General features: G+C 42.9%; 1 protein-coding gene across 5 annotated transcripts in view; it reads left to right on the forward strand.

Annotated features, from left to right (window-relative positions):
* The window catches only part of PIP5K1B (phosphatidylinositol-4-phosphate 5-kinase type 1 beta), a 311,268-nt gene extending 291,645 nt beyond the window's left edge, over positions 1 to 19,623 (forward strand). For 3 of the 5 annotated variants that reach the window (XM_047101751.1, XM_047101745.1, XM_047101723.1), the window contains exon 14: positions 19,315 to 19,623. In XM_047101751.1, coding sequence (XP_046957707.1) covers positions 19,315 to 19,350 — 36 coding nt within the window. In that variant the 3' untranslated portion in view covers positions 19,351 to 19,623. Of the gene's footprint in view, positions 1 to 13,810; positions 14,542 to 19,314 lie in introns of those variants that run through there. The other 2 variants (XM_047101729.1, XM_047101738.1) reach the window with 2 other exon arrangements.
* The last annotated feature ends 2,508 nt before the right edge of the window (positions 19,624 to 22,131 follow it).

The following is a 22,131-nucleotide window of genomic DNA, read 5'->3' on the forward strand; positions in this document are numbered from 1 at the left end:
ATTAGGTCACTAGGGTTCTCCCTAGTGACCTTCTTTTAAGATCTTGAGCTCTATAAAGACCCCTTGCCTCCAGCTAGAGCCACATTCTGTGGTTCTGGCCGTTAGGACTTCCACACAGGAATTTTGCAGAGATGCTATTCAACCCATAATTGCTTCTGTCGTCTTTTTGTAAAGAGAAAGGGTAGCAATAGAAATGCGGAGGCACAAAGGCTTGATGGGGGAACAGCTTCTGGTTCCTGCCCTCTGCATGGAGGCCAGGGGCCTCTGGCCTCCGTGCTCTCCTCCCCTACCTCGGTGGAAGAGAATTGAGTAGTCTCATCCCAAAGCACTGCTCCTTTTCAAATAAAACCAAGAGTATCTTCCTACACTCAACATTTTCCAACTGCAGCATAAGCAGGGGTCTGAGGGAATTGGGTTGAGGCCCCAGGGCTATAGGATCTACTAGGTGATAACAATTTTGGATTTACAGTTAGCAGAAGTCACTCAAGTGCTGGAAAGTCCAACACAGAACTGCCAGCCTGTATACATCACTGATGCCCTCAGGCTTCTCTCGGGTTTTTGGGAAACAAATTAATCAGCAGGGAACTGTGTTAAAACAGTACAGCGGCGGTAACAGTTTAAAAAAAGAGGGGCCATAGTCTTAAATTCATTCCCCTGAGACATCCACCGTGCGTGCCTGATTTTTCGAGTGTTCTCATCTCACCAGTATAGACACACCTCTTATTATAGGTTTTACAAATTCGAGGTTTTTCACAACTCTGCAATGAAGAAGCCTTTCCGTCCCATTTTTCCAACACCATTTACTCACTTTGTGTCTGTGTGTCACGTTCTGGTAATCTTTGCAGTATTTGCAAACTTGGTTTGCAATCAGACTTTGTCATTGCATTTGTTTTAATGATCTCTAATAGTTTTAGGGAGCCACTAACCACACCCACCTCAGCGAACTTAACGTTGTGTGTGTTCTGCTTCACCCATCAGCCGTCCCCCTCTCTCCCCCTCTCCTGGGGCCTTCCTAGTCCCCGAGACACAATGATACTGAAGTTAGAGGCCACTATAGCGTTATTAACTGGCCTAAGTGTCCAACTGACAGGAAGAACCCCATGTCTCTCACTTTACATCAAAAGCTAGAAATGGTTAAGCTTAGCAAGGAAGCCATTTTGGAAACTGAGATGGCCCAAAAGCTCGGCCTCTTGCACCAAACAGCCAAGAGGAGAAGCTCCTGAAGGAAATTATAAGTGCTATTCCGATGCACACCTAAGTGATAAGAAAGTGAAACAGCTGGTGCCCCTGGGTGGCTCAGTCAAGCATCCGCCTTCGACTCACGTCATGATCTCGGGATTCGTGAGTTCGAGCCCCACCTCGGGCTCTGTGCTGACAGCTCAGAGCCTGGGGTCTGCTTTGGATTCTGTGTCTCCAGCTTTCTCTGCCCCTCCCCCACTCAGGCTCTCTCTCTCTGTCTCTCTCTCTCTCTCTCTCTCTCTCTCAAAAATAAACATTTTAAAAATTGTTTTTAAAAAAAGGGAAACAGCCATATTGCTGATATGGACAAAGTTTTAGTGGTCTGGATAGAGGACCACATCACCCCCAACATTCCCTTAAGCCAAAGCCTAACCCAGAGCAAGACCATAGCTTTCTTCAGCTCTATGAAGGCTGGGACAGGTGGGAAAGCTGCAGGTGGGAAAGCTGGGACAGGTGGGAAGTCTGAAGCTGGCAGGCATTGGTTCATGAGGTTTAAGGAAGGAAGGCACCTCCGCGACATACAAGGGCAAGGTGAGGCAGCAAGTGCTGATGTAGAAGCTGCAGCGAGCTCTCCGGAAGATGGAGCTGAGATATTAACGGAGGGGGCTACACTAAGCAACAGCTTTTCAATGTAGATACGACAGTCTTAGAAGAAGATATCATCTAGGACTTCTGGAGCTGGAAAAGAGAAGTCAATGCCTGGCTTGAAAGCTTCAAAGGACAGGCTGGCCCTCTTGTTCAAGTCCCATGAGCCTCTAAGTTTAAGCCGGCACTCAGGTACCATTCTGAAAATCCCAGGGCCCTTAAGAATTGTGCTGATTCTACTCTCCCTGTGCTCTCTAAATGGAGCAAAGCCTAGATGGCAGTATATCTGTTTACAACATGGTTTACCGAGCATTTCAAGCCCACTGTGGAGTCCTAGTGCTCCAAACACAGTATTCCTTTCAAAATATTACTGCTGACAATGCACCGGATCACCCAGCAGCTCTGAGGGAGATGCACAATCAGATTGTGGTTTCCTTGCCTGCTGACAAAACATCCATTCTGCAGCCAATGGAGGAAGGAGTCATTATGAGTTTCAAGTCTCAAAAAATACATTTCATAAGGCCATAGCTGCCCTAGATAATGATTCCTGTGATGGATCTGGGCAGGGTAAATTGAAAATGTTCTGGCAAGATTTACTAGATGCCATCAAGAACATATGTGATTCATGGGAAGAGGCCCAGAATATCAGCCTAAATTCAAGTTTGGAAGAAGTTTATTCCAGTCCTGAGGGAGGACCTTGAGGGATTCCGGGTTTCGGCGGAGTCAGTAACTGTGGATGGGTGGGAATCTCAAGAGGGCTAGCGCCTGAAGATGGGATTGAACGGCTGCACTCTCCTGAGAAAACCTGAACACGTGAGGTGCCGTTTCTTGTAGATCAGCAAAGAAAATGATTTCTTGAGATGGAATCTGTCCCTGGAGAAGGTGCTGTGCAGATTGTTGAAATGATAGCCAAGAATTTAAACTATTAGGCGCACTTAGTTGATAAAGCAGTGGCGGGGAAGACTGACTACAATTTTGAAAGACGTTCGGCTGTGGGGACAATGCTGTCAGACAGCATCACCATCCTCCAGAGAGACGGTTCAGGAAAGGAAGAGTCCGCCGATGCCACCAGCTGCATTGTTGTCTTAAGAAATGGCCCCAGCCACCCCAGAGTATGCCTGTAGTCTCTGCTGGTCGGCCTGGAATTCTGATAGGGCATTTAACGGTTGGCAAGAGGCCGGGCATGCCCTGTGCTGCCCGCATCTTGGATTTCAACAGACATTCTGTCAGACTGGGCACAACGTGGTAGTTTTCATCCCAGCTGGACGTGCCCTTCAAGAACATTTCACATTCGGCCTCACAGGTTCTTGGTTAGAGGCCTACAGTCCTTGGTTCTTAGCCGAGTATTTTCACCTCTGATCCCAAGCCTATTTTTTTTTTTTCTTTAAGTGTCCAGGTAGGCAGTTTGGACCATAGCTTCTCTAAGGTTCCTTCCATTTATGAGATGCCATAGTCGTGTCGCTTAACCTAGTCACGCCCGGTGTCCTCACTTCCGTAGCACTAGCCTGAACAGTCATCTCCCCCCCCTCCAAGAATGTGGTGCTCTTTTCTGTTTCTGCAGTTGTTGGACAAAGAGAAAGCCCCCCTCCAATCTATCTTCAAGAGGTTGTGTGTTGTGAAGTAACCCCCAACATGAGGTAGACAGGAATACAATAAAATGTAAATAGAGCCTTAGCTAAGGAAAGGAAGAAAAAGATTCAAAGCTTCCCAGAGTCCAACAGTGACTGTTTTGTGTTTGAAATTCAGGGAGTGCTGAGAAATCAATCTAGTGAACCCAGAGCTGGAGGGGAGTCCAGAGCCACTGGGATGAGGTTAGGGTGAGGCATTGTAAAGCCTTTATGCGCATGTGTGTGGGCATGCCGGGAGCTTTGGCTATGGTGAGGCAGGACTAGTTGTGCTCTCAGGCAACAGAAGGAACATTAGCCAGAAGAATAGAAAATAGAAAGGAAACAAAGCAGGGCTGAGGCAAAGAGAATTCAGAAATTGCTGAAGAAAAGGGGGGCTTGGTGCAGAGAAAGGGAATACAGGATTATTGCCTATGTTAGCCTGGAGAGAAAAAAACCAAATCAGTGCTTTCCTCGTCTATATGGTGGGCAAAAATTTCAATTTGAAACTAAAATAAAGCTGTATTTGGAAACCATACAGGGAAAGAGCCTAGTTATGTGGGGCCCTTGGGCTATCCCCCAAGGTAGATGTAGTTCACAAAGAGCATCACCCCAAGGGTTCATGGAATGTGGAGACTTCGTGGACCATTTAGTGCTGGTCATATTGGCCAGCTTGGGAAGCTCTGCCTGGCCACCCCATTCCAGGTGTTAACATTTTCTAAATGTAGGCTTAACAGACTTTACAAAATGACAGTAAGGACATGCCTATCACAAGTTACTTTGGAGCATTTAGACCATTTACGTTTAATCAAAAAAGATAAGATGGGAGCATGAATAAATAATCAAGACAGTCTACCTGCTGCCTACAAGAAACTCAACTTCAAGTTGAGTCTTGACCTCAAGACATACATAGACCAGTGGAGGGATGGGGAAAAGCCAATGTATCAATACTTAAAATAGACCTTAAAAGAAAGACCGTAATAAGAGACAAAGAAGGGCATTACCAGGGTGATAAAGCAATCAGTTCCACAAAATAATGTGACACTTGCAAATATCTATGCACCCAACAGTGGAATGCTGAGTAAATAAAGCCACTATTAAACATAAATATGGGGAGAAATCTGCAGTAATACAGTAATAGTAGGCAACTTGAACACCCCACTTATATCAATGGGTAGATTATCAGGTAGAAAATCAGTATGGAAACAGTGTCTTTCAACAACACATTAGACCGGATGGATCTAAATATATACAGAATGAATAAAGAAAATTTGGCATATATATACAATGGAGTATTACTCGGCAATCAAAAAGAATGAAATCTTGCCATTTGCAACTACGTGGATGAAACTGGAGGGTATTATGCTAAGTAAAATTAGTCAGAGAAAGACAAAAATCATATGACTTCACTCATATGAGGACTTTAAGAGACAAAACACATGAACATAAGGGAAGGGAAACAAAAATAATATAAAAACAGGGAGGGGGACAAAACAAAAGAGACTCATAAATATGGAGAACAAACTGAGGGTTGCTGGAGGCATTGTGGGAGGGGGGATGGACTAAATGGGTAAGGGGCATTAAGGAATCTACTGAAATCATTGCTTCACTATATAATAACTAATTTGGATGTAAATTTTAAAAAATAATTTTTAAAAAAGGGAGGGAGACAAATAAATACAGAACATTCCACCCAAAAGCATCTGAATACACATTTTTTTCAAGTGCACATGGAACATTCTCAAGGATAGATCACATGTTAGGCCACAAAGCAAGTCTCAGTAAATTTAAAAAGATTGGAAAAAAACACAAAATCCATGGAGGTTCAACACCATGATACTCAACAGCCATGGGTCAAAGAAATCAAAGAGGAAATCTAAATACATAGAGACAAATGAAACTAAAACCAACAGTCCAAAGTCTTGGGGACACAGCTAAAGCTTTTACAAGAGGAAAATTAATACTAATACATACTTTTCTCAAGAAAAATATATCTCTAGAAAAAAAATCTGGGGGCACCTGGGTGGCTCAGATGGTTAAGTGTCCAACTCTTGATTTCAGCTGAGGTCGTGAACTCACATTCATGAAACCAACCCCCCCCCCCCCCATCAGGCTCCATGCTGACAACACAGAGCCTGCTTAGGATTCTCTCTCTCTCTCTCTCTCTCTCTGCCCCTCCCCTGCTGGCTCATGTGCTCTATTGAAATAAACTTAAAAAAAAAAAATCTGACCTTACATTGAAAGGAACTAGAAAAAGAACAAACCAAGGCTAAGGTTAGTAGAAAGAAGGAGATAGTATCGAGCAAGAATAAATGAAAAAGACTAAAAACACAAAAGAAAAGATGAAATCAAGAGCTGGTTCTTTGAAAAGATAAACGGAAATGATAAACATTTACTCAGACTTTCCAAGATAAAAAAAAAGACTCAAAATCAGAAACAAAAGAGAACCACCAACACTACAGAAACACAAAAGATTCTAAGAGTACTATGAAAAATTAAATGCCAACAAATTGCACAACCTAGAAAAAAGAGACAAATTTCTATAAACAATCTTGCAAAACTGAATCAGGAAGAAGTAGGAAATCTGAACAGGGTGATGACTGACTCAGTTTCATTGCTGGTAATCAAAAAACTCCCCAAGAAAAGTCCAAGACCAGATGGCTTCACAGGCAAATTCTACCAAACATTTAAAGAAGTCTTAATACTTACTCTCCTCAAACTAGATCAAAAAATAGAAGAGGAAGAAAAGCTTTGAAATACATTCTACAAGGCCAGCATTACCCTGGTACCAAAAGCAGAGATACTACAAAAAAAATAAAAAGGAAAACTAAAGGCCAATATTCGACTAACATAGATGCAAAAATCTTAGCAAAATATTAGCAAACCTCATTCAGCAATACGTTAAAGGATCATTCACCACAATCAAATGGGACTTATTCCTGGGATGCAAGGATGGTTCAGTATTTGTAAATCAGTCACATTAACAAGGGAGAAAAATCACATTAACAAGGGAAAAAATCATACGATTATCTCACTAGATGCAGGAAAAACTTTTCACCAAATTCAACATCCATTCTAGATGAAAAATTCATGTTAGAGAGATCATACCTCAACCAAATAAAGCCCATGTAGGAGAAACCCAAGCGTAACATCCTACTCAACAGTGAACAAGAGGTTTTCCTGTAACATTAGGAATAGACAAGTCTCCTCTCACCACTTTTATTCAACATGGTAGTGGAGGTTGTAGCCAGAGCAAATCAGACAAGAAAGAAAAGGCATCCAAATGGGTAAGAAAGTAGTGAAACTGTCACTGTTTGCAGGTGACATGATGCTATGCATAGAAAACCCTAAGATGCCACTAAAAACCTATTAGAGTAAGTGCTGTCAGTAGAGTTGCAGGACTCAAAACCAATACACGGCAAAGTTGAGTTTGAGTACCCTAGTAACAAAGAAGCACAAAGAAAATAACTCCGTTTACAACTTCAACAGGATCAAATACCTAGGCATAACTTTAACCAAGGAGATAAAACACCTGTACTCTGCAAACTATAGAACACTGGTAAGAGAAATTGAAGAGGACACAAACAAATGGAATATAGTCCATGCTCATGGATTGCAAGAATTAATATTGTTAACATGTTCATACTACCCAACTCAGTCTACAAGCTCAGCACAGTCAGAACATCAACAGCATTTTTCACAGAACTAGGACAAGTAATACTACAATTTCTAAGGAAGCACAAAAGACGCCCGATACCCAAAGCGGTCTTAAGGAAGAAAAAATTGGAGATATCACAGTCCTAGATTTTAAAATAGAGTGCAAAGCTACAGGAGTGAAAACAGTGTAGGACTATCCTAAAAATAGACACACAGATCAGTGGAACCAAATAGCTCAGAAGTAAATCTATGCATTTATTTTTTTTTAATTTTTTTTTAATGTTTGTTTATTTTTGAGACAGAGAGAGACACAGCATGAGCAGGGAAGGGGCAGAGAGAGAGGGAGACACAGAATGTGAAGCAGGCTCCATGCTCTGAGCTGTCAGCACAGAGCCCGACGCGGGGCTCAAACTCACGAACTGTGAGATTGTGACCTGAGCCGAAGTCGGCCCCTTAACCGACTGAGCCACCCAGGCGCCCCAAATTTATGCATTTAAAGGTCAGTTAACCTATGACAAAGGAGGCAAGAATATACAATTAAGAAGAGACCATCTCTTTGATCAGTGGTGCTGGGGAAACTGGATAGCTACAGCAGAAGAATGAAATTGGACCACTATCACACCATACACAAAAAGTAACTTAAAATGGATTAAAGACCAAAATATGAGACCTAAAACCATTAAATCCCTAAAAGAAAACAAAGTTAGTAATTTCTTTGACATCTGCTGTAGAAACCTTTTTCTAGGTAAGTCTCCTCAGGCAAGGGAAACAGAAGCCCAAATAAACTACTGGGACTACACCAAAATAAAAAGCTTCTGCACAGCAAATCAAACCATCAACAAAATGAAAACACAACCTACATTTGTAATTGATATATCCCATTAGGGGTTGATCTCCAAAATACATAAAGAACTTGTACAACTCAACACACACACACACACACACACACACACACACACACACACACACATTTGATTTAAAAATGGGAAGACTAGGGGCGCCTGGCTGGCTCAGTTGGTTAAGCGTCCGACTTCGGCTCAGGTCATGATCTTGTGACTTGTGAGTTCGAGCCCCGCGTCAGGCTCTGAGCTGACAGCTTGGAGCCTGGAGCCTGCTTCGGATTCTGTGTCTCCCTCTCTCTCTGCTCCTCCCCCACTTGTGCTCTGTCTCTCCCTCTATCAAAAATAAATTAAAAATGTAAAAAAAAAATTTTTTTAAATAAAAATAGGAAGACGATCAAAAAAAAAAAATTGCGAAGAGGATCTGAGTAGACATTTTTCCAAAGACCTACAGATGCCCACAGACACAGAAAAGATGTCCAACATCACTCATCACCAGGGAAATGCAAATCAAAACCACAGCAAAATATCACTTTACACTGGCCAAAATGGCTAGAATCAAAAAGCCAAGAATTAAGTGTTGGTAGGACGTGGAGAAGAAGGACCCCTCGTACACTACTGGTGGGAATGTAAATTGGGGAAGCCACTGTGGAAAACACTACGAAGGTTTCTCAGAAAGTTGTCAATAGAAATACCTTATGATAATCGCACTACTGGGTATTTACCCAGGGAAAACGAAAACACTAGTTCTAAAAGATCACCATGCTCCTGTATTTATTGCAGCTTTATTTATAATAGCCAAGATATGGAAGCCACCCAAAGATGGCAGTGTAAGTTTCTCAGCCATAGAAAAATCATGAGATCTTGACATGAGCCACAAGTGAATGGACCGAAAGGGCATTATGCTAAGTCAAGTCAGACAAATACCACCTGATTTCACTTGTATGTAGAATCGAAAAAAAACAACACAAGACAAAACAAAAAGCAGAAACAGATTCAGAAATACAGAGCACAAAACGATGGTTGCCAGAGGGGAGGACGGCAGGGAATGGGCAAAGCCAGCGAAAGGGAGTGGCAGATCCAGGCTTCTAGCTGAAGAATGGTTAAATCACAGGAATAAAAGGTGTAGCAGAGAATCTGGTCGGTGGTATTGTGGAGGCAGACCGTAGCTACCCATGCGGTGAGCGGAGCAGAACATACAGACTAGTCGAATCACCACGTTCTGTATCTGAAACTAATCTAACACCGTACGTCAACTATGCTTCAATAAAAAAATTATTCCAAAAAAGTAAACATTAGGTTGAGGGTGTGAGTTTCTTAGGCAGAAAGTTGGTGGGGGGAAAAAAAAGGAAGGCTTGGAAATAAGGCTTGAAAGGAGACCTCAGAAATGAAAGGCGTGTCTCATCTCTGATGCCCCCTGCACATGGTTCTGAAAAGTGAACTTCAGCTCTCCCCATTGGGAAGCCCACCCAAAGTGCCCCACTTTCAGGGTCCCCCCCCCCGGGGTGTCTGGTTCCCCCTACTGCAGTCCAGACTTGGAAAGGGCTTCTCGTTAGCAACCAGACTGCTTATGACTTGCTCTTTGATTTCTGTGTCTGTGCTTTAAATCTTTTTAAATACGAAAAAGCTTTGCAGTCTTTGACCACAAGTGTGCATTAGTGTGTGGTTTCAGTCACTGAAGTTAAGCACTTGAGCTTCAGTGGAAACAAAGATGCATTTCTGTCACACACACTCTCAGACGTAAACACGTACGTGGAATAAATAACGCTAGGATCAGGCCACAGGAGTTCAGATCTTGGCTTAACGATGGGTTTAGGTCCCACAAAAAGGTGACGGTATCACAAATGCAAAGGGCACATAAGACACCCCAGTTCCTGAACATCGTGGCTTAGCCTGGCCTGCCTTAAAGTGCCCAGGATACTTACATTCGCCTAAAGTTGAGCTAAATCATCTAGCACCAAGCTTATTTTATAAGAAGGTGTAATTTATCAAAAACTGTACTGAAAGAACAGGAAGGTTGTATGGGTACCACGAGCACGTGGCTGGCTGCCACTGCCCAGCATCCTACGAGAGGATCATACCACACGTTGCTAGCCCCGGGAAAGATCCAAGATCAGAATTCAAAGCTGGACTCCCGCCAAATGTCTACGGCTTTCGCACTATCATCAAGTCGAAAAAAATCCTAAGTCAGACCATCCTAAGTCGGGGGCTGTCTGTACCTAAATACTCTTTTACTTTTCCCATCGGCCATTATCACACCTGTACCTTCAGGTCTCAGAATTTAAAATATTACGTATTCTCCCAGTATCACACGCGTAGGAAGAAACCTTGCCATTGCTGCGCACACACGACAGTTCAGTGGGTGACGGCCGAGACGATGTTGTCTGTCATCCCTTTTCTGAGATTTGGCCAGGTTCTCTTGCCAAAACACCAGTTCCCATTTCTGTTTCTAAACCCTCAAGGCCAGGGGTGGTTGCATCTCAGGGCACCCCAAAAGTTGCTCGTCTTTGGGGCAATAATACTGTGAAAATCCCATCTTCGATGGGGGGTGGGGGTGCAGCTGGAGGTACCAGCCTGTGTGCCCCATTGTGGAAAATCAACTCAAAGGCTTAGTCTCCTTCTAGGATCATCAGCTGGTGCTTCTTTCCAGTGACCGGTAAGGACTTGAGGGGTCTAATTTGAAGGAAAATTATAGCACATCCCCTCCTAAATAAGAGGATAATAAAATTGCTTTCTGCAAACTTCGCACTGTGGCCAAGCGAAAAGACACTATGCTGTCAGATTCCACACAGATTTAAAGACCTGTCTGGCCACCTTGTTTTGTTATAGTTCTAAGTTAGCACAAAACAGACACTTTCATGTAACCAATCATGTCGTCCCAGGATTATGTTAGGACATAGAGAGTTGGCGGTTCTTACCGCACATGGACATTCTTGGACCCTAGAGGTGACAGTAGGTGTTAATACAAGTTTAAAAGAAACTTATACAACACCCTCAATGTAATAAAAACAGGTGAATATTAAGGATTTTTCGTTTTTAATAGTAAGGACAGTATATTTCATTATAATTTTTAGTGTTGATATTTGAGAGAGAGACAACAGGGAGAGGCAGAGAGAGGGAAACACCGCATCCTAAGCAGGCTCCAGGCTCTGAGCTGTCAGCACAGAGCCCAATGCAGGGCTTGAACCCACGAACCGTGAGATCACAACCTAAGCCAAAGTTGGACCCTTAACCGACTGAGCCACCCAGGTGCCCCTAGAGAGTGTATTTCATTATCAAGCCTTTGGTTTTTTACTAAATTATGAATGTAACCCAATTTGAGAGACACCCAAATACTACTTTTTTTCAAAGAGTGATTTATATACGGGAACTATTTACAATAAATTTGTTAACCATATTTAATACAATCTTTTGGTTTCAACACAACGATGGGATGTGTTGACACAGCCCACCATGACTGCCCAAGTCCCCCCAGCTGGCCAGCCCATGTCGAGTGCGTTCTCGATGCTGGGTCTCCTGCGTCACCTGCCGAGAGGCTGGCCAGCCTCAGGCCTCAGTGACAGCAACCACCCCTCCTTCTGTGATCACGCCTTTCTCTACTGTGGTCAGAATACACTTCCAAGTCAAAGCTAAACTGGTTTCCATGAGTCTGCCATGGTTGTGGTCTTAGAGCCATTTAGTCTCACTCATTGGTCTCAACAGATGGGAAATTACACTCTTGTCCCTGGGCTGGGACATACTGATCAGGGTGTCCAATGGGAAGAGATTGAGAAGGGTTAAGCTTTTGCTACTCTACTCCACACATGCTGATATTCTAACCCCCACCCCGAGGATCCAGGCCATCTGTGCCCCTATTATTGAGGACATGTATCTTAGGACTAAATGAGTACCCAACTCTTCCTTCCCCGTGGCCTTCAGTAGTTGGAAGACAGCTTTCATGCCCAGGTCTCTACTGGGCATCTCTAGGTCTCTACTAGACCAAAATGCCCAGGTTTTTAACCATTTTCATGGGGTCTTGGGTTTGGAGCCCTTCCATGTTGGGTCATCTCGGCCATGTGTCCAACTGGGTCATGGCTTTCTCCGAATTTATCATTAGAAACCAGACCCAGACTGGTTTCTGTGATCTAGAGAACAAGAAGAACAGAACTGTCACCTCCTTCAGTCTTTTGTTTTTTTGTTTTTGAAGAAAGCAAGACTGATCGGGGCGCCTGGGTGGCCTAGTCGATTAAGCATCCAACTTTGGCTCAGGTCATGATCTCACAGTCTGTGGGTTCGAGCCCCAGGTCAGGCTGTGTGCTGACAGCTCAGAGCCTGGAGCCTGCTTCAGATCCTGTGTCTCCCTCTTTCTCTGCCCCTCCCCTGCTCACACTCTGTGTCTCTCTGTCCCTCAAAAATGAATTAAAGTGTTAGAAAGAAAAAAACAAAGCAAGACTGATAAAGCTGACCAGTAGGAACGTATCATTTTACATGGATTTTTTTTATGTCCCTCATTGATATGCACCACACTAAGGGATCAGACTGAATCTGAATAAAGTCCACTTTACAGACATCTGTCCTGAGAATGTGGGCAGCTTCCCCTCTGCCTACTGCTTTGGCTCATGACCCCTGGGCTATTTTTGGAAGATGATTTAAGTATTAATTAGAGCAGGTTATACATTTAGGCAGGCAAATCTTCCTAACTTAGATTAATAGGAAACAAAATGGAAACTATTAAAAATTACAAATCCCAATAGGCTTAAATTACATGATAAAGTATTCCTTTTTAAACCGAATCTTTGACATAGCCTCTTAATTTTCAAAATCATTTCAAACGCGTTTGCTTTTTCAGCCTCCAAATGAAGGTGTTGGACCACACATTCCAACACCTCCGACCTTCTCAACTATTTTGAGGACACAAGCACGTGGCTGACACTAAATGACCCCTATTTCATCTGTGTCTGTAGCTTGTGTGTGTGTACCCACAGTCACATACATACATGCACTGTATTTCCCCCAAAAATGTTTATCCCTTAAACTACCCTGTAAGGTAGGATTTATGACTCCCATTTTACAGCTAAAACAAGGTACAAAGAAGGTTAAGGAGGGTTGCCTAGGGGGTTCTGTAGGTTAGGCGTCCACCTCTTGATTTCGACTCAGGTCCTGGCCTCACCGTTCCTGAGTTCGAGCCCCGCATCGGGCTCTGCACTGGTGGTGTAGAGCCTGCTTATGATCCTCTCTCTCCCGCTCGTGCCCTTTCTCAAAATAAAAAATTTTAAAAAGAAATTTATTTGCATAACATCCTGTAGCTGTAGTACTTAGGAAACCAGTAGGTTTAACCAGCTACGTCTGCCTGTAAAAACTGAACATGGTACTGCCTTCCCCATGCAGATCTTGGTTTAACGGTCATAGACTGAACCGGCAGTCTCTGACCTTAAATGGTTACCATTTTAAGTTAAATATTTGCTGGATATATTTTTACTCCCCCGTCACGAGGACAGTGTTTGAAAACGAACACGGCATTCATGAGTCAAGACCAGGTTCAAGTTGTTCTGATTGGCTTCAGGCCTGCTGTAACAGCACATGCCCCAAGCCCTGTGCCCTTAGAGGTCAGGGGTGCACCTTAGCCAGTGTTGTTTCCTTCTGAGTCTTAGCACAGTGCTGTGCTGTCACAGGAACTCGATACTCGGTGTCCTCAGAGGCCATAGGTCCACCAGAGAAGTGAATGCTATGATAATCATCACAGAAGGACCCCGAGCCTAATGCACCCTGACTTCTACCCGCACATTTCCCAGGCACAAGGCTTAGGCCTAATAATGACCTTGTGTTCCCTTTCGTGAGGAACAGTTATAAATCCATGCCAAAACTTAGGTTTACAGCTGCCTTTTTTTTTTTTTTTAACCTCCCCAGTAAGTGAAAATGGTGACCATTCCACAGTTGTGGAAGAGAAGTTTCTCCACTCCGAAATTACCCAGAGGAACTCGGCTGACCCTCCTGGCACACAAGAAACAATCAAGTGGATCTAGGAGTTTGCAAAGTGTGGGGGGAACCTTGGTCCATAGGCTGATCAGCAAATGTGATGTGAAAACCATCACACCATTCTATCATTTGCTGTTGCTTGCTGAACTGCGAAGAACTTCATGAACTATATTTAAGCTGCTTTCTAGGCCATTGCCAATCACCATTTTGGACTTGGAAGTGCTATTTTCCTATTGACGCTTGCATTATTTCATTTTGCATGCATCCAGTGGTTATACATGAGCAACATATGTAATCTGCTTATTTTTTTAAAAAATCCATCCATGCAAAATGGTAAATAAAGTATAAATTCTGCTTTTTTGCAAAATGGTAATCATAGCCCATGTCATTAAAAGTTTAAATTGGTTTCATATCAAGATCAGTGTAATAGGTCTGCATATACTTTATAGGAAACTAGCTTCTATAAAGATTTTTTCACTGTTTACTAGTGAAATGAGAAAAGCAAAGCTATTTATAAAAGGCCTTATGTCGTGTACATACGTTGTCTTTGAAATATTTGTGATTTAGTTTATTGCTTGTATAAGAGAAATTATATAATTTATTTAGTAAATACTATTGTAAACTATAGTTTTATTGAGAGAAATAAAATATTTTGTTCTCAATTGTGGTGGGACATTAATGCTGATGGTTTATGGTCTTTACATTTCTTTTATTAGTTAAAAACAGATAACCTAGGGTGCCTGGGTGGCTCTGTCAGTTAAGCTCTGACTTTGGCTCAGGTCATGATCTCACGGTTCATGAGTTCAAGCCCCTCATCAGGCTCTGTGCTGACAGCTCAGAGCCTAGAGCCTTGCTTCAGATTCTGTGTCTCCATTCCTTCCTCCCTGTCTCTCTCTCTCTAAGATGAAGAAACATTAAAATTTAAAAAAACACATAACCTAGATATTTCTCCATTTTTAGACATTCAGGGATCCTATATCTCTCATGATCAAAGCAGAGAACATTCTCTGGATCCTGAGAGAAGATACAGTAGATTCTGCTCAACTTGTTCAAGAAAATTTCTCAAACATCCTGGTGGATTAGGGTGCACTATCTTATACTAAGTAACAAATAATCCCAAAATCTCTGGATAGGGGAACCAGAGCAGCCCCCTTCTAGAACATGGCATTTGTATGGCAGAAGACAAAAAAGTGACAGTGGAAGCAGGCAAGAGGAGCTCATAAAGCTTCTGCTTAGATGTAGCTTACATTCTCTTGAATGTCACCTTGTGACATGGCACTGGCCCAAGTAAACGACACTGACAGGACTGATGCCAGAGGAATGGGAAGTCTACTTCTCACCGAGGAATTGACTCGGCAAAGAGGTACGGTGAGTATTTTAAGCTATTATTGCATCTACACCATCTCATGGGTTTCCCCAGCAGCAGAGGCTTACAATGGAGAAACACATCATTGGAAAGCAGAATGACAAAGGCTACAGAAAGCCATTCCTGATGATTAAGATGCTCAGTGTAAAATACTTCAAGTTCAAGCCAACAGATGCTTAAAGGCAAACATGGTATTCACTTTTGTAAATACAACCTAAAGCCATGGTTCCTCAGTGTAAGTAGTAATTTTACCTGCAGAGTTGGTGCTGGGCATCTATCCTGGGTTGGGATTTCAACATAGAATTCTCATGAAGCCAACAGCTGAGGACCCCTTCCCTCTTTCCCTAGTATTCCTGTCCTAATGAATTCCCCCACCTCAGGTAGAGGTTTACCTAGCTGAAATGCCACTCTCCCCTCACCCCAATTTGTAAATCTACCCATATCTGGCCTACAGACTCTTCCGTGTGCCCTCCCCTGGTGCCATCAATGCCTCTCCATTGGTGTCCCGAAATTCACTTCTTACGACTTCTATCATCCTGGATTCGTTTTGCCAGTTCTTGTATTTCACATAAATGGGATCATATGGCATGTACTTTCTATCCGGTTTTTTGGTGTCCCTGTTCAACACTATTTAAAATTCATTTCCTTTTATGTAGCAGAGGCTCATTCTTTTTCACTACCGAGTAGCATTCCATTGTATGAATTCCACGGTTTTCTACACGGTTGCCGATTGGCATGTAGGCTGCCTCCGATTTAAGACTATAAACAAGCATGAACGTTGGAAGATGGATGACAAGAACTCCTAGACCTCTTCCTTCACACAGCTGCTAGACGCAGACAATTTTGACTTCTAGCACCTGTACTGGATATGGAAGAATATTCCGTGAGGAATATCCCTATCAGGAAGGAGATGATCATCCTCTAATTTGCCTAGGACAGCCTGAGATTATGCCCGACTCTCAGGCATGACGACAGTACATTCTTTTACTCTCCCCACTCTTGCATTTAGACCACCACGATATTACTTTACCAAAGGAGAGAGTTTACAGATCATAACATTGGCGATCTCCCGGCGGTTGACTTAGCCAGGGCACCGTACAATGAGTTTCAGCTACCAAGCCTTCCCCTGTCACCAGTGCTCATGGCATTTAGTCCCCACTCTTCATGAGCAGGCAGCTAAGGATCAAGAAACATCTGAGGAAATTCTCTAAAACAGAACAAACATACCCACAGAAAACTGAGGACAGAGAGAGAAACGGAGTATATGAAGCAAATTTGGAGGAGCCTGGCTGGCTCAGTCAAACGTGCAACTCTTAATCTTAGGGTTGTGACTTTGGGCCCCACAGTGAGTGTAGAGATTACTTGAAAATAAAATCTTTAAAAAAAAAACAAAAACAAAACAAAACTTCGAGACAAACAAGAATTACCATTACATCTTTATAGGTAACAAATTATATGGCATCCATTAAACAAGATCATGATGTTATTACAAAAATGAACATTCAAAAAACATCAAAGAGCTCTTGGAAAGTCAAAGCATAATGGTGTAAAGTAGAAATTAAGAGAATGATTGGGGTGCCTGCCTTGTTCAGTTGTAGACTATGTGACTCTTGGTCTCAGGGTCCTAAATTCAAGCCCCATTGGGCATAGAGCTTACAAATAAACAAAAAAAAAAGTGATTGGAAGATAAGACTGAGGAAACATCCAAACAATTTTTTAAAAGAGGAAAAAGAATTTCAAAATTTTACCGACTATTCCACCAGATCATCTATCCAATGTTAATTCCACAAAGAGAAAACATAGACCATGGAGGTAAAGAAGGCTTCAAACAAATAATTTAAGAAAATTTCTTCAAACTCAAAAACATGACTTCCCAGATTGAAAGGGAATGAATGCCCATAAAGACGGACAAAAATGAACCTGACCATGCAATTTCCAGCCACCAGGGATGATCATGAGACTCTCTAGACCTTCAGAGACTGAAATTAATTTTGTATAAAGCTCAAGGGTCAGAATTGAATCAAAGTTATCAAAAGCATCACTGGAAGCTAGAAGCTAACGGAGCCTTCAAACTTCTGAGAGGAATTTATTTCTAATCTATAATCCTATACCCTGTATGTTACTTGGGTTTCTCTCGACAAATAGGAGCGACATAGACATAGCTAATCAATTTAAGAAATTGGCTCACATGATTGCGAGAAAAGGCCACTGTGAAATTCAAATGGCAGGTTAGCAGGCTGGATACGAAGGTGTTGATAGAATAGTTGTGAGGCATCCTTTCTTCTTTTCTAGAAGACATCACTTTTTCCTTAAAGGCCATCTCTTGATTGGATGAGGTCCATCCATTTGGCGAGGGTAATTTTCTTTACTTAAAGTCAACTAATTATGGTACTATGCTAAGCAAAATACATCAGTCAGATAAAGATAAATACCATGTGATTTCATTCATTTGGATTTTAAGAAACAAAGCAGATGAACATAGGGGCAGTGGGGGGAAGAAAGGGAGGCAAGCTGTAAAAGACTCTTAATGATAGAGAACAAACTGACAGTCGCTGGAGGGGAGGTGGGCTGGGAATGGGCTAAATGGGGGATGGGCATTAAGGAGGGCACTTTGTTGTGATGAGTACTGGGTGTTGAATGTAAGTGATGAATCACTCAATTCTACTCCTGAAACCAATATTACACTATGTTAACTAACTTGAATTTAAATAAAAACCTATCAATATAAATTACTGTTTAAACAAAGTCAACTAATTACGGACCTACAACCACATCCACAAAATATTTTTCAGCAATACCTACATCAGTGTTTGATTAAATAACTGGGTACTCTACCCTAGGCAAGTTGGGATGTAAAATTCACGACCACCTCATCAAGACAAAAAGTTTCTGCACAGCAAAGGAAATGACAAAACTAAAAGGCAGCCTGTGGAATGGGAGAAGATACTTGCAAATGACCTATCAGATCAAGGGTTGGTATCCAAAATCTATAAAGAACTTCTCAAACTCAACCCCCGAAAAACACATCATTCAGTGAAAAAAAAGGGCAAAAGACATGAACGCTTTTCCGAAGAAGACATCCAGATGGCTAACAGACACATGAAAAGATGCTCAACGTCATTCACCATCAGGGAAATACAAATCAAAACCACACTAAGACACCACCTCACACTGGCCAGAGTGGTTAAAATTAACAACTCAGGAAACGAGATGTTGGCGAGGATGTGGAGAAAAGGGAACCCTTTTGTGCAGTTGGTGGGAATGCAAACTGGTGCAGCCGCTCCGGAGAATAGTGTGGAGTTTCCTCCAAAAATTAAAAGTAGAACTAGCCTACAAGCCAGCAATTGCACTACTAGGTATTTATCCAAAGAATACAAAAATGCTGATTCCAAGGGTCACATGCACCCCAATGTTTATAGCAGCACTATCAACAATAGCCAAGCTATGGAAAGAGCCCAAATGTCCATCGACTGATGAATGCATAAAGAAGATGGTGTGTGTGTGTGTGTGTGTGTGTACGTACATGAATACATATACATATATATACACAAATATATGTATATAATGGAATATTGCTCATATTACTCAGCAATCGAAAAGAATGAAATCTTGCTATTTGCAACAATATGGATGGAACTAGAATGTGTTATGCTTAGTGAAACAAGTCAGAGAAAGACAAATATGGCATGATTTCACTCCTGTGAAATTTAACAATATAGATGAACCTAGGGGAAGGGAAGGAAAATAAGATAAAAACAGAGAGGGAGGAAGACCCTAAGAGGCTCTTAAATACAGAGAACAAAATCAGGGAGGGGTGGTGGGTGGGAGGATGGGCTAAATGGGTGATGGGCATTAAGGAGGGCACCTGTTGGGACAAGCACTGGGTGTTCTATGTAAGTGATGAATCATTCAATTCTATTCTTGAAATCAGTATTACACTGTATGTTAACTAATTTGGGTTTAAGTAAAGTTCTTAAAAAATAAAAATAAAATTACCACACCCTGAAAAAATATTATGTAAGAATAGAATAATCTATACAAAAATAACTTCCATCTTCCTTTTACCTAGAAGCTTCAAAATGTGTGTTTTGCCAAAATGAGATAATGAACCAAGAGAAAGAATGCCGTGAAAATGAAAGGCATAAGATCCAGAAAATAGGACAAACAACCCAAGAGGGAGGTGAAAGGAATCCCCCAAGATGAAGGTAAAGGGATATCCCAAGATGTCAATAATGGAGAAGATCCAAAAAACACTCAAGATTAGAGGTCAGATGGCTCTGGGCACCAGTTCTCCAAGAAGGTGAAGATACCCAGGAGATTTATAAAATGAGGGCATAAAACTTTAACTCTCCATACCCTGGAATTGATCCTGGAGTTGGACCGGGGGTGGGGGGTGGGGGGTGGGGGGAGCTTTGGATGACATTAGCAGAAAAACTGGAGAAATCTGAATAAAGTTTGGCAATTAATTAACAGTGTTGATGAAGGTTCATCTCTCAGTTTGGGCAAAGGAATCATAGTTCTAGAAGATGTTAACAGTAAGAGAAACTAGGTCAAGGGTATACAGGAACTATATTCTATCTTTGCAAATTTTCGGTATATCTAAACTGATCCCCCCCCCCAAAAGTATATCAAGACTGAAAAATACATGGTCAAAAGATTTAAACAGACACTTCAAAGAAAATACATGAATGCCAAATAAGCACGAGATGCTCAACACCATTAATTATTAGGAAAATGCAAATTAAAATTATAATGACATTTCACTACCCATATATTAAAATGGAAAATTTTTTCTCAATTGACAATGCCAAGGGCTGGTGAGAATGTAAAGCAATTCTAACTCTCGTATTTTTCTGCTAGGAATGCAAAATGGGACAGCCATTCCGGGGGGGAAAAAAAACCCTTTTCAGTTTATCATAAGGTTCAACAGACCTTGGAAGCTCCTGGCAGATGGCAGCCGAGTAGGAACTATATGCTCACCTTGTCCCACAAATACAACTAGGTGACTATCATCTCCTCCGAAATACCCCAGAAATCGACCTGAAGACAGGAAGAACAAACTTGACGAGTGAAGAAAGAGAAGAGGTCACATCAAAGAAGGTAGGGAGTGAGGAGAAGCAGCTCAGGAGAGAAAGAGATCATGGCTGCTGTGATGAGCCGACAGCTGTGGCCACGGTGTGGCCACAAGGCGAGAGAAGGACCGGCACACAGAGGAGCGCGCAGGGAAAACAAATCCCCACAGCCAGTGGCTTGAAAACTGACAGGGCCTGAATTTTGTGAGCTCTTGCGAGCAAAGGGGCTTGAAGCTTGGAGTGTAAAGGTGAGCGGGCTCGGCCAGGACACGGTCCAGAGATCGTCGCGCTGCTCTTGGGAGAGAAGGCAGGCCAACAACCCACACCTCCAGCATGGGATCTGGTCTGAAGAGCACCAGGGGCGCAGAGTGGGGACGTGAGTTGCTCTTCCCAGAGCACGAGCTGGCCAGCACCACGTCACCTACCCCTACCCCTCAGCGTAAGCACAGGGCCACGTGCAGGACCCAGCCCAGCACGGACACTCACCACCTAACTTGATTACACCGAGCCCCGCCCCCCATGCCCTAGGGTCACCACCCCTCAGTCTCATGTGCCTCAGTCCCAGCACGGAGGGGGCTCCCGCCCCCACAAGACAGGCCCCAAACCCCTGCTCATCCTTGCGTCTCCTGACCTGGGACTTTTGCAAGGCCTTGGTTCCAGCAGCAGTGGTGCTAAGTCCCATTTCACCAACAGAGCAGGGCACACCTACTTAAAATGCCCCCCCTTCAGGCCGGGGACCCAATACTGCCCACAACAGGCAAAGAGAGCCTCTCCCGATGTCTGGCTTGAAGGATCAAGGGGCCAGGACACAAAAGCAGAGCTCACGCAGCACCCATTAGAGACGCTCCTGGAAACAGGGCCCTGGGGACAGAGGACACGACCCTGCAGGCCACTGTGGGAACTCTTCTTCATAAGGACATCACCCTCAAGAACAGATGGTGTTGGGAAAACTGGACAGCGACACGCACAAGAATGAAAACAGACCACCCTCTTACACCATATACAAAAATCAACAAAATGGCTCAAAGACCTACATGTGAGACCCAAACACCATAAAAACCCTAGAACAAAGCACAAGCAGCATTTTCTCTGCCATTGGCCATAGCAACTTTCTTCTAGATAGGGTCCACTGAGGCAAGAGCAAGAACAACAAAATTAAACTATTGGGACTACATGTGGGGCACCTGGGTGGCTCAGTCGGGTACACGTCCAACTTCAGCTCAGGTCATGAGCTCACGGTTCATGGGTTCAAGCCTTGGGGCAGGCTCGGTGCTGACAGCTCAGAGCCTGGATCCTGCTTTGGATACTGTGTCTGCCTCTCTCTCTGCCTCTCCCCTGTTCGTGCTCTCTCAAAAATAATTAAATGTTTTTTGAAAAAGTCAAAATAGAAGCTTCTGCACGGCAAAGGAAACAATCAAGAAAACCGAAAGGCAACCTACAGAATGGGGAAAGATATTTGCAAATGACATAGTATCCAAAATATATCAACAACTTACACAACCTGGGGCACTTGGGTGGCTCAGTTAGTTGGGCTTCCAACTTCAGCTCAGGTCATGATCTCACGGCTCTTGGGTCCAAGCCCCAAGTCGGGCTCTGTGCTGACAGCTCAGAGCCTGGAGCCTGCTTCAGATTCTGTGTCTCCCTCTCTCTTTGCCCCTCCCACATTCTCTCTTTCAAAAATCAATAAACATTAAAAAAATTTTAATGGGCAGAAGACATGAACAGACATTTCTCCCAAGAAGGCATACAAATGGCCAACACACCTATGAAAAGATGCTCACGTTACTTAGTATCAGGGAAATGCAAATCACAAG

The sequence above is a fragment of the Lynx rufus genome, unplaced genomic scaffold (assembly GCF_022079265.1).
Source record: "Lynx rufus isolate CCGP_SWC_20201006 ecotype Redwood Valley unplaced genomic scaffold, mLynRuf1.p SCAF_10, whole genome shotgun sequence".
In the NCBI taxonomy this organism is placed as follows: Eukaryota; Metazoa; Chordata; class Mammalia; order Carnivora; family Felidae; genus Lynx; species Lynx rufus.